Source organism: Actinia tenebrosa, unplaced genomic scaffold (genome assembly GCF_029948245.1).
Source record: "Actinia tenebrosa isolate PJP-AT-01 unplaced genomic scaffold, QUT_ActTen_1.0 PGA_scaffold11__36_contigs__length_13525064, whole genome shotgun sequence".
In the NCBI taxonomy this organism is placed as follows: Eukaryota; Metazoa; Cnidaria; class Anthozoa; order Actiniaria; family Actiniidae; genus Actinia; species Actinia tenebrosa.
This window is the reverse complement of record NW_028292571.1, coordinates 10,198,180-10,213,169: the sequence shown is the minus strand read 5'-3', so window position 1 is coordinate 10,213,169 and position 14,990 is coordinate 10,198,180. Positions and strand designations below refer to the sequence as shown.

Here is a 14,990-nt window from a genome sequence, read left to right as displayed (position 1 = left end):
TGTATAAAATAAGGAAGGGGTTAATAGACACCGATCTCAAACAACATCTGCTTCATGCTACATCCTGCTACAGAAAACGCAACTTCGACAAAAAGAAAAAAATATTCAATTGATAGTTTTTAACCATTCCCAAGAGAATTAAATAACAAAAGACACGGCGGCCATGTTGAAGGATATAACAAAAGAATTCATTGACAATTCTTTTGTTAAGTTCCTCCAACATGGCCGCCGTGAAAACCATCAATTGGCACACCACAAACAAACCTACTACAGATCATCATTTCTGCCAAGAACTGTAGAACTCTGGAACGGTCTTTCCAGTGAAATGAAACCAACGCCGTCGTCGCTGATAAAATTTAGACAGTATATTCTCAATTACTATTATCAGACACTACCCTCATACCAGCCACCACAGTGATGTACGTGCTATAAATCAATTGAATTTTCTTATCGATCGCTAAAGTATCTTGTAGTTTTTTCCATATCCAGTTAAATTCAAATTCAGCATTATCACTGCAAAATGATTTCTTGGTATTATTTTTTACTGTTACAATAGCGACGGAGAGGATGTCAATTGGGACACAAGTCTTGGTTCCTCCTCGTGTCACACTTTTATCGTCTATAATCCTCGTAGTCTTGCTTCTTACTGTCTCATGATCTACATACATTTTTTATCGTACTTTATAATTGTATTTAATATGATTACTTAGCAATAATTAGCTCCCATCTGAATCGTAAATAGAGTGACAAATAAGTAAATAAAGTAAATAAATAAATGCTAATGACTCACAGATCAATAACAACCTCCGAGGGGCTGATCGAAGTACTCAGGGTTTAGTGTGACATGCTTGCATGTGGCTAAAAACGGTATCGATTAGATTTAATTAACAATCCAAATTTCAATGGTCCATAACCTTTTGTAAGATAATAAATTGATATGTCAATATAACTTATTCGTTTCACAGACCAAGTAAAATGATATCTAATGCATTCACCAATCCATGTCAGCTGAATCGATTTAATCTCAGTATGGAATATTTTTTCTATTGTTTATCTGATGAAAAGGATTTCTGCGCCATTTCATCGCTAGAACAATCGGGTTTGACATTCTTTATGAAGATCTAGTTTTAGATGGATACTTTTGTAATTGAAACAAGCGATAGAAAAACTCTTTAAAAAATTAAACGATCGCTCTACGCTAACCATCTATTCTTCCTGTTATTGTATATATTTCTTTCCTTTCTTGTTATTTTCTTTCTTTGTTTTACTACTCCGAAGGTTTTATGGATGGATGCCTTCATTCCTTATTAGCATCTCTGACCTAGCCATCAATGTAGAACTCGGAGCAGATCACGAAAACACACGTACTAAGATCGGAATGCTATTAGAAAAATCATATTCTTTTATTTCCACAGTGACAAGTTTCAGAAAATTTGAAGAAAAATTATAATGGATAGAAGAATCACGCAACTTTTATGAATGTCTCCACGGCACGAAGTATAAGAAAAAACACAAGCCACGGTAATCATGAAAATGAAAGCAGCGATTGTATTTCTTATTTCGTTCACGATTTCCGTGACCATTGGTAAGTTACTGAACATGTATATTATTGTTGTTCTTGATAACTTTAATGATCAAATTTAAACTAATATGTTTTATAAATTTGATTTAAACTTCAAATATAAACCTACTTTTCAGTTTTATCCAAATTTCTTTTCTTATGATCAATATATTGTAAAGCGTTGTTGAAGCCATGCGATATTGACGCTATATAAAATACTCTTTATTATCATTATTATTATTATTACTATTATTATTGTTATCACTCCTAGATAGGCAAAATGCAGAATCATCAATCAATAGTTTAGCTAATATTGGATCACTATGGATTATTATGATCGTGAAAATTCACGTACGTTAAAGACAATATCTCTAAAATGTAACACATCGCGCACCTTAAATATTTGCGTATCTTGCTGCAATTAACTTCTGCTTTTAACAATTATTATTTATTGTCTGACGTATATATTTACTTCTTCTCATAATCAAATTTAATTTTTCTTCAGTTAAAGTAAAATTAAAGCACGCCAAAATAAATTTTATTCCCTCGGAAAGTGCTCTCTTAGCCAAAAGAGTTTAGGAGAATTTAGAGGTTTTGGAAAGTAAGTTTACGAATTTTATTAACATGATTTCATCTTGTCTTTCGCTCTTGATATAACACTCGTAAATCAGATTTTTGATGTTAATAATGGCTTCTCTTCCAAATATGTATTGCGCAGAAGTTCGCTGTCAGTTTATTCCTTGATACGAGAGTTTTTAAACCTATATCTTTGAGCTTTTCTTTGCTGTGCGAAAAAAATCGAACAACAAATTTTAGATTTTGTCTAGTCAATCCTGTGTTAGCATCTTAAACTACCTTGCTAGGTGTGTTAAATTTAACTCACGATTTAATCCTAGATGATCACTAAGCGTGCGTTGAACCACGGAATCTATTTCCAGATTAAAATTTAAACTTCGATTACGCTTTTCAATCCTAGATTAGTGCTAGCAAAAGAAAATATTTTAGATACAGAAAATACTTTAGATACAGACAAAACAATAAGCCATATTTCCTTATGCACAAAAAAAAAAACAAAAACAAAAACAAAAAAAAAACAAAAACAAAAAACGGTATAATGAATAATAAAAAAAAAATATTATATTAATTTGAAAATTGTCAAGCGAAGTTTTCAGAGCATGACTGAAATTGCGTGCTTGATAGGTATGCGTACGATGACGTCATTTGTTTTGATCAAGAACGTGAAATTCTTGGATATTCAAGCAATAAACGAACAAACGTCAAAAGTGGCAAGATCCTATCGCTTTAGAAGATATACGAGAATTTGAGGACAAATCTCTTGATGGTTTCCAAGTTAACGTTGTGAAATTTGACAGTAAATGTATGTTGGTTGGCAAGATGTTGTATGTTGCCAACCAACCTACATTTACTAAAATTTATCAACTTTAATTTATTATAACTCCTGAACTAATGAAGCAACTGCGCTCAAATTGATAAATATTATCAACAGTTATGACTTCTTTATATTTCTTAAGTACAATCGTTTATGGTTCAAAAGTTGATTTTTGGAAATGTAAATAGTGCGCCCTCCTGTTTTATGTATTTTATGTTTTTGTTATCGGAATTAACCGGAAGTGACCTTTACGTTAGGACACGTTTCTGTGTTATGCGTGGGGGCGACAGAGAAAGGAAGGAAGGAAGGGAGGGAGGGATTGAGGGAGGGAGGGAGGGAGGGAGGAAAGAAAGAAAGAAAGAAAGAAAGAAAGAAAGAATTGAATGTATTAATATCTCGCACATTTCTCTTACATTTCCAGACGTCAATGCCATCAGTTGCTATCAGTGTTCTGCGACTATTAATTGTGAGTCCAAAGACACAGAATGCCCTGAAGATCAAAACGCCTGCCAAAAGAAAATCCAAGGGAGATTAATCGAAAAAAGTTGCAATATTCTCAGCGCATGCTTCGAAGAGCAAAATAAGTGCAAGAATGGAACGTGCCAAGTTTTCTGCTGTCGAGATGATTACTGTAATGCTTCATCTTCTATATACATAAATGAGGCATATGTTGGAATCCTTACGACTTCATTGGCTTTGATAGTCAATGTTATCATCAGGGACCACGGAACGTAATTTTCACGACTCATTTTGGAACTGATGATATATTTCTTTGTAATCAAATATGGTCTTTGCTGCAACGATTGTATTTCTTTATTCTAACAAAACATAGTTTTCTATATTTTTTCATTCAATGCCTTTCGAGGACATTATCACATTAGGCAAAAGAGCAAGTCTTGTAAATAAAGATATTTTGAAAGACTTCAGATTCCTGGGGGGAGGGGGGGGGGGGGCTCTATTGCTGTGCCTCTATTCTAATCTAAAAATTAGTTAGCAACTACTTTTTGATTGGCAAAGAACTCTTTGGCAGGACCGCAGACAGCATTGACACACATAGGACATCTCAGCGTCATCTGGCGAGAACATGGTTGGTTAGAATGTAGATGGTCTAGTACGATGTCAGCCATTGCCTGGGAATGATAGAAAGAAATTATGAAAACTTATTTACTTTTTCAATAGACCTTATTCGTGGTGTGACAATGTTTTCCCAATTCAGCGTGACAAACCTCTGGGGGAATGAAGAGCTATTGTTTTGAAACTCGTCGGGATAACATCGTTATTCCTTTCGTATCCTTTGGGATACTCATGAATTTTTCGAAGAGTAAAAACAAAATGAATCTCCTGGAGGTTCGTCATCCTGAATTGCGAAAACATTGTCACACAACGAATAAGGTCTATTGGGTACTACATTGAAATGTGTGGAGTGAAGCGTGGTGGACTGGAATGGAGTTCGATGAAGTGAATTACAATAAGTGAAGTAACATGGCGTGAGTAGAATAGAGCTGAGGGCAGCGGAGTCCCGGGGGGGTACTCCTATATTTGAACTATGATCCGCTGGGCAGGGTATGGTTTCTCGAGGTTCTTGTCATAAACAGGGTATGCGATTTCACTCAAGGTCCAAGTTCTTCCTGAGTTTCTTGTCATATTCTACTTTCGTATTGACCGAAACTGGTTATCATAGTTGTAAAAAAAACCATACGCGAGATAACATGATAATTGAAACAGGAATTCAGTGCAATAAATTATATCTTTTGTCATAAGCTGGGTCTACAAGTTTGATTTCTTTTGTTGTCATAAACAGGGTACCCTTTCAGAATCCCAGCGAAACACCCCTACCCAAATTCTGGCGAAGTAACCCCCCGGGGAGCGGAGTATGGACAATATTATTCTATTTACGACGGTCCCACTGTACTCCTGATTGAGAAACAGAGAAGTAAACCCGGCAAAGCTCTACAAAGAACCAAAACAGCAAGACAATAATAAAATACGAAAAGTGCACTGGAACAGCGCTCGGCAATGGCAGTATTGAATCAAAGTGATTATGGTAATCAATGGTTTCTCAGACATGCATAAAGTGTGACCGCCGTGAATATAACATTTTCGTGATACTTAACCTGGATAAATGTTGGATTATCATTCAGCGAATCAGCTCTTCTTATATGTTCAATTCCAGCCTAAGAAAGGATTGACTAAAAGTAAATATAGTGCAGCACTTCATATCATGTTTGCGGTGATTTGTGTCTTGAAATGGCGGAGCCCACTTGAAAACTTCCCGTGCGTAAAGCTTGTCTCCCATCGCCGCTTCGCTACTAAAGGATTCACCAAATGTCATTTCTCTTAAAACTGGTCTGCCAATGCCATTTCACACATGTTTCAACATTTCAACTTTCAAAAGCGCCTTCAATTGATGGTTTTTACGTCGGCCATGTTGGAGAAATTTAACAAAAGAATTGTCAATGAATTCTTTTGTTATATCCTCCAACATGGCCGCCGTGTTTTTCGTTATTTGATTTTTTTGGGAATGGTTGAAAACCATCAATTAGGAGAAGTTTATGCCACAGAACTTAAGTTGAATATTCGCCTCATGAGATAAATCCCATCTTGTGCAAATGGGCCTCCTGTGTGGCATCGCCCCTAGTCTTCTCTCTTTTGTTTGCCACAGGAACCCCAAAATATAAGAGTTGTCTGCGGAGGATGCCCTGCAGGAATCGAACCCATATCGCATAAAATATATTATCATATGACACGTACGGCCCTGCTCGCGCGCTCTAATAAAACCATTGGAAAAAAGTCACGTGATCGGGGCAGGATGGGTTGACGTAAGCGTGCCGGAAAAACCCGTCCGGCTCTGCTCGAATCCGCGCGCTTTCTTTTTTTTAATTATTTTTATTTTCGTGAGGGTCGCTGCGCTCGGTCCGTACGGCATCACCTCGAGCCAAATATTTTCCCGTACGGCCCTCCCACTCAGTCAATAAGTACATAATAATCAGGTCAATTTACCTCTTTAGCTACATCTTGAGCATATTCTATGTCTAGTTCATGGAGTGTCTCGATGTGATCTGATGTGAATGCTATTGGTACAAGGAGTAAGCTCTTCTTGCCATTCTTTGCCAGACCTTTTATTGCATCCTCAGTTTGTGGACCCAACCAGGGTAGCGGTCCAACCTGAAAATAAACGAAAAAAGGATATTCTTCTTAATATCCATATGATGTCAAAGCCGCCATCTTGGAGAAATTTAACAAAAAAAAAAAAGTTAATTAATTATGGTGATACATGTAAATCATCCCCATGTATATTTTATTTAATATTCTTTGTATGCGCATGACGCCAAAGCCGCCACCATGGAGGAAGTTTAAAAAAAACTTGTCAATGAATTATTTTGCTATATCATCCACCGTGTCTTTTGCTATTTCACTCCCAGCAATTCAACCCTTTCTAATCAAGTCTTTACTTGGCTAACACGAAATTTCTGTTAGTTAAAAGAAAGGTTTCACTAATAACTTAATGTGAGGTCAAGCATAGAGAGTAGACTATGTCGTTTGACTACTGATTGACAAGGATATTGACAGATTCAAGATATTCATTCAACAAATTGATACCAAGCAATAGAATACTCTCTGGTTGATAGCACAATATGACATACAGTGTTTTATTGCCATTGTAGGCTGGTAATAAAATTCATGAGAATTTCATTTAGCTGATTGATACCAAGCAATATAATGCTATCTGTTTAATAGCAAAGACGGGCAGCGTTTTCTCGTCGTTGTAGGCTGGTAATGAGATTCTTTGGAGGATTCATTCAGCTGATTTGATCCCAAGCAATAGAATGCCCTCTGTTTAATAGCAAATGAATGGCAGAATTTTTTTGTCATTGTAGGCTGATTGAGAGACTGAGTTTCAAGTCAATTTAAGTTCCAGTAACTAACCTTGGATTGCCAAACAAGTCGATATGGATGTGAGAAATTTAGTGCCTCCATGACTCTCTGGACAGTAGCGGCAACTTCTTGTGGATAGGGATCGCCCCTGTTGACAACCTAGAACATATTCAACAACAAAAAATATTACTGGATTAGTCAAAGCCAACTACCGGCCTATCATCAATGCTGTGGGAGGGAAGGCTGGAGGGAGGGAAGGATGGATGGATGGATAAAGGAAGGAAGGAAGGAACAAATAAAGAATGATGAATTTAAAAAAAAATGGATTCATTTGAAAGCGAGTGAAAGCATAGAAATGCCACGCCCAATTCATTAATTTTATTTATGAATATTATTTTGAGCTTGGCCTTTAGAACTGGTACTCACCGACATTGGAAGGGAATGAGCAGAGAATAAAATGATCACATCTCTGCGCACATCTTCAGGAAACTGTTCTAGCTCTGACTTGATGTTGTCTGTAAAAGTCTGAAACACACAACAACAACAATAAAATCCATTAAAAGGGATAATGCTAATAGACGAATAGAATCTCAGCCAATCAGAGAGCAGGATCTGTGATACACCATTAGAAGGTTCAGACGAACTTAAGTATTATAATTATATAGTCACAGGTTCTATTCTTAATTGGCCATTAGATGGATGACAGGGGAAATGGGTCGACTTGGCATTGCAGTGCAGTGTGGGATTGTTTGTGTTTTTGACCAATGTATGACCGGGGAGCTCCAAGTTAACAATATCTGTAAATCATCTTACTTTCATTTGAGGAATCTGTCAACTATCAGGAAATACTTAACCTCTCATGCTGCTCAGTCGGTTATCCATGCTCTTATTTCTTCTAAACTAGACTACTGTAATGCTCTACTTTATGGACTTCCTAAATATGTCGTGGAGAGGCTGCAACGCATTCAGAACTCTGCTGCTCGTGTTGTCACCTTCACCAGGAAATTTGACCACATCACTCCTGTGTTGGTTGACCTGCACTGGTTGCCAGTATACTACAGAGTAATTTTCAAGATGCTGTTGCTGACCTACAAGGCCTTACATGGCCTTGCCCCAACATATCTGTCTGATCTTCTGTGCTATCGTTCTTCTTCTTATGCTCTCCGATCTATCTCCAACAAACTTCTGGTTGAACCTAAAGCTAGGCGTACTACGTATGGTTTCAGGTCATTTTCCTTTGCTGCTCCCAGATTATGGAATAGGCTCCTTTTTGAGATTCGCTCTTGTACTACTGTTGCTTCCTTTAAAAGTAAGCTTAAAACTTATTTATTTACTTTATTCCTTAATAATAGGAAATATATTTAGATCTCTTTTGTTTGATTCATTTCCCGTTTTTATGCATATTGCCTTTAGGCTTTTAAGATAAGTTTTTCCTTTTATAATTAGATTTACTTATTAATATTTTAAATACGTAGCATTGTAAATATTGTAAATACATATATATAATTTATGCATATATTCCTGTTGTAAAGCGCCTTGGACATGCTCATGGATATGAGCGCTATATAAATAAACTTTATTATTATATTATTATTGTTTGCGGGAACATATTTTCAAGATGGTGGCTATCACATCCTATAAAATGGCCACAAAATGCACTGCAATATCAACTCAATCCAGTCCTTTCCTCGATCAATGAATAGCTAATACCTATATAAGTCCTGTACGCTTAGGCCATGACTATTTATTGTGCTCCATGCCATCTCATATTCACTTGATCTCTTACTGTAATTTCTAAATAATGCATTAATACCTTTACAAGTCCTGGGTGTGTAGGCCATCTATCTATTGTACTCCATGTCATCTTAGATTCACTCGATCTCTTATTATAATGTCTAAATATTGCATTAATACTGCTTCCAGTGGTTGAACAAGAATACTGTGGGTATTGAGTGAAAGCAATGGCTCTCTCAATACCATCTCTGAAAAAAACAAACAAAGACAATGTTTTTTAAGCATTTGGATTTTCACTGCCACCAGTCAAAAATATGAAAGATACTGACTGATTAGGTTTGATTGTCATGGCCGCAAAAAAAACAAATTTCAACGTGCAGCTTGCAGACACAAAGGTTGCATGTTTATAAAAATTGCAGTAACATACACATGTCGAAGGCTATTTCCTCATGCAGCCAATCAGAATGTCCTATTGGTTCTAGGTTACCAAAAATCAGAGGCACAAAGTTGCATATACAGAGGGTACATATACTTGTTAATAACATACTTTTCCATCTGTTCTATGGTATCTTCAGTCAGCGGTTTGGCATATCTAAAGCCAACATAATACTTGTGAGGAGCTGAGGAGACAGAGAGAGAAACATGAGCTCTAATCAATAAAAAAATGTACATTATATTGGAGATATTGAAAACTGGACAATCGAGGCTTTGCACCATAACGTGATGGCAGCCATTGCAGGATGGAGGCAGGAACAATTGACAGCAGAAGGACTCTCCTGTTGTGCCTCCTGTCATGGCTGCCATTACATGATTGTGCAAAGCCTCTATACAGTCTGTACTGCATGATTATTCGTTTATTCATGATTCATTCTTTTTATTCATTAATTCTTATTGCGGCTATTTCATTTGTTAAATAATTCAAATTTATTTATTAATTCAATACTAGTTTCTAGTTCTTCCTGCAAATGCCTCAGTCTTGGTTGTACGTTATAATATAGTCATATTCGGTCATCAACGTGGCATTTTAATCAACTTGTATTGTTCTGTTGTACGTACATTCATCCTTCAATGATTTACAGTAATAACTTAGTTCATTCATCAAATTATTTATATATATATTTATATTTATTTATATATTCATTTATATATTCATTTATATATATATTTAAAACACTCATTAATAATTCATAAGCTTATGGTCCAATTGGAGCCACCATACACGTCACGTGCATGAACCTTTATACCCGATAAAGTCCTCTTCATTAGTATTCAAGTGATTTTATATAAAGACACATGTGTCTTTATATAAAGACACGTGATCTTTATATAAAGACCACTCGAATACTATGAGGATGACTTCATCAGGGATGAAGTGTGCATCCAAGTTTAGATGAAGACATAGAGCTTCATCAAGGTCATAGTCAACCCTAAAGATCTTTGACTAACATGCCTGTCTTTGCCTAGGCACGCAATATCCAACGTGTGGGAGCTTCTATTGAATCTGGTTGCGCATGCCCATGACTTCAAATCTCTATCGAAGTATAAAAATCCATGTTCGTGATGTGTATAGTGGCTCCAGTTGAACTAAAATCTTATAAATTGTTCATGAGTGTTTTAAGCAGTTCAAAAAACTCGTAGATCGTGTTTTATCAGGTATAAAAGCACGAGGCATAGCCTCGTGCTTTTATACCTGATAAAACACGATCTACGAGTTTTTTAAACACTACATATTCATTTGTTTATTTATTTATTTATTTATTTCATTCTTTCTTTCTTTCTTTCTTTACTTATTTACTTATTTCACAAATTTATCAATTCACTCAGTTTGTTTGTTCATTTGCTCTTTTGCTCATTCATGCAGGCAGTCAGTCAATCATTTATTCACTTGAATGTATTGAGATCACAAAATGTCTTGATTTCATTAATTCATTAAATTTGTTCACCCATTCTTTTTTTCAGTAATGATAAAAGGGTAAATTATTCACTGTGAAAAGATGACATTTCAGAATGACGCTAGTCCTTCGTCTGAGTAAAAGTCTTTTCATCTTTTCACGGTGTAAAATTTACCCTTTTTTCTTTTTTCATTGAAATAACAAAAATATTTACCTGTACTAGGCGACATTTTATCTAACAGCTCCACCATCCCTTGGCCCTGTTTCTCAGTCCACATCTTGATGGGAGATCCTCCACCTATCTTACTGTACTGCTCTTGAATCTTGGGTGTTCTTCTCTTGGCGATCCATGGAGCAAGTTGACTGCATATATCAATAGACCATTTCAGCTTAAAGTGCAGGGAGAATGAGCATGGCATAATGCTAAAATTAACCCCCATCTCTCACCTCTGAGGTCCAGAGTTTGATGCTCAGTTACCCAATCTGGATGAGTCGGTTGGTTTCTTTCACGGGGAGGGGGGGGGGGGGGTACTCCCCTATAGTTGCTATACGGGTGTGCCGCCAAACAGGGTATGGTTTTCAGTGATTCTACTCTGGAACAGGATATATCAAATCGCGTTCGCTCTGGGACAGGGTATATGAACTCATGCTCTCTCCTCTCTGGAACAGGGTATCTATTTTTGCAATACCGGAAAAGGGTATGGTTTTCAGCAATCTTGCTCTGGAACAGGGTATGAATTTCAGTGATTTTACTCAGACTGGAACAGGGTCAGGGTTCAGAGGACTCAGGGGTACATCCCTACCCTAAACAGGAAAGAGGGTTTCTTTTTGACTCAGACTAAGGGTTTAGTGCTAGTACACTTCTCTTCATTGTGGTAACTTTGCATGTACTTAAAAGTCTAAGAATCCCTTTACAGTAAAATTTTGCCTTGCAGACACCCTGACATTATGGACACTCAGTATAGTTAAGGGAGAAAAATCCCAGGCCAAAATGCTTATAAAGAAATGACTGTTGTAATTAATTATCCCTATTGCAGTTGTTTGCTAAATATTATGAACACCAAATGATGGCCCAGTGTGTGGGTGTCTGCTAGCTGTAAAGAGAGTTGACTTTATTATAATAATTACTTTTGTGCAGGTAGTGGAATCAAGTCTTTGTCCATAAAAAGTCGAAGTAGGAAGTCATGAACATCATCTAAATTTTCTGGACCTCCAAGATTGAGAAGCATTATTCCAGTCTTGGGCTTGGCAGTGCTGTTTGACATGAAAAAAAAACCAATAAATTAAAATTAATGATGGTAATTGAACTGATTGGAGTGCAATTTGGTCTGAAATCAAACGTATAGTTACAAAATGGCACAACAGCATAGCAGGTTCAATTACCACTTAATCATATCCTTTTTGTAATCATACACAAGAAAAAGACACAATAAAGAGTGCAAAATAATCAATTTAATGTAGTAGAAGAACTAAATGCGAACAAAAAAAAACATCTAAAAAATATTTTTCTTTTTTGAGTTTTATTTTGTTTTATTTTATTGTTAAAAATTTTTTTAGGATGCGATTAAGAGCTTCTAAGGATGCAATTTGGGAATTAATCGCACTCCTTTGAATCAATCAGATTGCAGGATTTGGTAGTGATTACAAAGAAGATATGATTAAAATCAAAATTAAGTATATTTTTACAACCACCACTCCCCATATGGTGCTCTCTCATTGGGATCCGTTCAAAATTACAAATAATTTTATAATAAATAGTTATTTCTATAATGTTGATATATGATTTGAACATATTAGTCCATAGCAGCTTTATGCTATAGATAATTGATTTCCATGTTTCAGTCAGGAGCTCAGGGCAGAATAATCATTAAGATATAGTGTCTTGCAGTGTGTAGTTCCAGAAATTAGATCCCCCCCCCACAGAGGAATTTTTTTAAAGACCCTCGCCTACTGCCGGAAATTCCAATTTGTTTTCTATACAAACAATAATGATAATAATAATAATAATAATAATAATAATAACAATAATAATGATAATAATAATAATAATAATAATAGTAGTAGTAGTAATAATAATAAGTGCTAGACATTTCAACTGCACTAGGGTAGCATCGGTGGCGTTCGGTGCTAACGTGTCATCTTTCACCACTGTGAGTCCAACGGGTCGGGTCGCTGGTTCGAGCCCTGCAGTCGCCACATGTGAATTGAGTTTGTTTTGATGTGTTGTTCTCTCCTTTGCTACGAGGGTTTCCTCCCTCCGTAAAAATCAACATGTGAGTTGAGCATTGTGTGGCATAGAATATTAAATGTAGTGGTAGTGCGTGTGAGCGAAAAGTGTCCCAAATTAGTACAAAAGCACTAGAACGATACTATTGGCTATATAAATTCATCAGAATGAATTGTCAACTCAATAGAGATCTTGAAAAACTATTTTTTGTTAACCTGCATCAAGCCCTATTATTAACATGTCATGCTATTGAGTTCCTTATTCATGGCAATCTGACACACCCATATTTCTTTTGTATATATGAAATTAATACTATACTATAAACGGTACTATTAATAAGATCAAATGTCAAATAGCCATGTTATGTAACTGGTGTACATATGAATGCAGTTTCTTTAATATATAATAATATATATTTTAAAGACCTAAAAAACTAACTACTCCTTTAAGAAATGCTATAGAGACCTCAGCTACATGAGTATAGACGTGTTGCAATACTCATAACGAAAACTTAGACAATAATAACGACATATGAGTGCATATACTACGATTACGTAACAGACGGTATAACACTAACTTAACATATTTTTCCACCAAAAGCAGTTTTATAGTCTAATAATGCCCAAAAATATAGCCTAAGAGGTTAGAAAATGTTAGTATAAAGGATTATTTGGTTGAATATTTTACCTGCTCGAGGAAGAGTTTCTTATTGAGCCGTGTCGAGCGTCCTTAAGGACAGACGAAACTATAGCAAGGTTGTTATATGAAGGTGAAAGCTGAAGTCGGCTCCCACAAGCACGAGCTGGAAAAGAAAACAAACTATACCTCTTAATATGCACTAATATATCCCTGCTATGCAATTTTTAAGGTCGGTACTCACAAATTTGGCGTAAAAATAAGGCCATTTTGTGAGCTCTTCTTTACTCTGACTCTTGAAAACCTACTTCGGTATCAGCTACACATGTGACCATTGGGTTACCTGTGGTAAGTCATAAATTTAAAAATAAAAATAAAAACGATAAAATTCTACTTTTTTGAAACTAAAATTTCTAGCATTGTAAATTATGTAAATAGTACAATCTTGATCACAGCTAATGCAAGTAAAAATAAGTTCTTTGGTGTTGTTGGAAATATTGACGTATTGGTATCCCTGTGTTTTTCAGTTTTACCAAATTTAAATTGCTTTAAAAACTAATAATAATAATAATAATAATAATAATAATAATAATAATAATAATAATAATAATAATAATAAAATAGAAAATATATAAAGATAAAGAAAAATAAAAAAAGAGGATATAAAACTGAATTATATTATTAAGAGATTATATAATATATATAAGATAATGCTATTATTATTTTTGTTATGGTATCCCTGTGGTATAGGTGCCACATTTCTCCGCACTTTTTGGCGTCTTTTCATACCAGCTCAAGACTCCAGATTCATTTAAAAAAAATACTTTTCCCTGCGAATGGCGTGCTTTTATGGCTTGATTCTAAAGAAGGTAAGTAAACACTGATACCTATGAGGCAACTATAGCTAGTTTGCGATGTAGTTCTGAATATAACTAAAGTTTTAGCACAGTTCAATGGAAGTTTTTGAGGTTCAAACCCAAGTGTACGATATGTAAAAATTTACGTTTTTTTTGGATAAAGAAAAGTGTTCTAAAAGTAGTCTAAAACAGTTATTTTTTGAAAGAGTACATAATAATCAGTATATTTGTTCGTCCATGAATGTCTTCTTAAAAACATTTTGAACATTTTTACAATAGATCAGCTGTATTTCAGTGAGCCAGTAGAAATATCGGCCATGTGCCAAACACTTCGTTGAGTGATTGTTCTTCTCACTAGTAATATCTCCACGGACTATGTGAAGGCCCGCTGAAATTTTTTAGCCAATTAAAAGCTTTTCATTTATAGCAATGCAAAAAAGTATAAACTATTCTAAATAAAGTAATACATTACGGTAAAAATATTTAACATTGAGGAGAAAAGCCGCACCATCAAAGTTTCTTCAAATAAAGTTCAACTATGTAGCCATCAACTCTATATCAATATTTGGTAAGCTTACCTCAGTTGGAAGTGGACAAATATTTCTTTTTGGTAAATTTTTCGCCATTTAAACTTTAAAATGTTGAAAATATGAAACAAAACTTGCAGATATTACAGCGAAAAAACCTATGAAATTGTCGACCATCTTGAATTTAGTTTGCAAAACCTAGACAAAGGAAGCCCAAAAAATTTAAAACCACAGGGATCCCACGCGAACCACAATATAAATTTGATAGTTTTGATAGATAATCAACTATA

At 35.3% G+C, this 14,990-nt stretch overlaps 2 protein-coding genes across 2 annotated transcripts; one reads left to right on the top strand and one right to left on the bottom strand.

Annotated features, from left to right (window-relative positions):
* The first annotated feature begins 1,312 nt into the window (after positions 1-1,312).
* LOC148912513 (uncharacterized) lies at positions 1,313-4,711 on the top strand. The gene is made up of 2 exons (XM_089027844.1): positions 1,313-1,585; positions 3,373-4,711. Exons 1-2 carry the CDS (start codon positions 1,528-1,530, stop codon positions 3,684-3,686), a joined length of 372 nt encoding a protein of 123 aa, XP_088883970.1. The 5' UTR covers positions 1,313-1,527; the 3' UTR covers positions 3,687-4,711.
* Positions 3,926-13,653, bottom strand: LOC148912512 (ferrochelatase, mitochondrial-like). The gene is made up of 11 exons (XM_089027813.1): positions 13,561-13,653; positions 13,368-13,482; positions 11,582-11,707; positions 10,668-10,816; positions 9,109-9,181; positions 8,641-8,809; positions 7,254-7,352; positions 6,879-6,986; positions 5,952-6,116; positions 5,066-5,125; positions 3,926-4,081 (listed from the first exon to the last, which is right to left on the bottom strand). The coding sequence occupies exons 1-11, from the start codon at positions 13,583-13,585 to the stop codon at positions 3,938-3,940; spliced, it is 1,233 nt and encodes a 410-aa protein (XP_088883939.1). The 5' UTR covers positions 13,586-13,653; the 3' UTR covers positions 3,926-3,937.
* Positions 13,654-14,990: the final 1,337 nt, after the last annotated feature.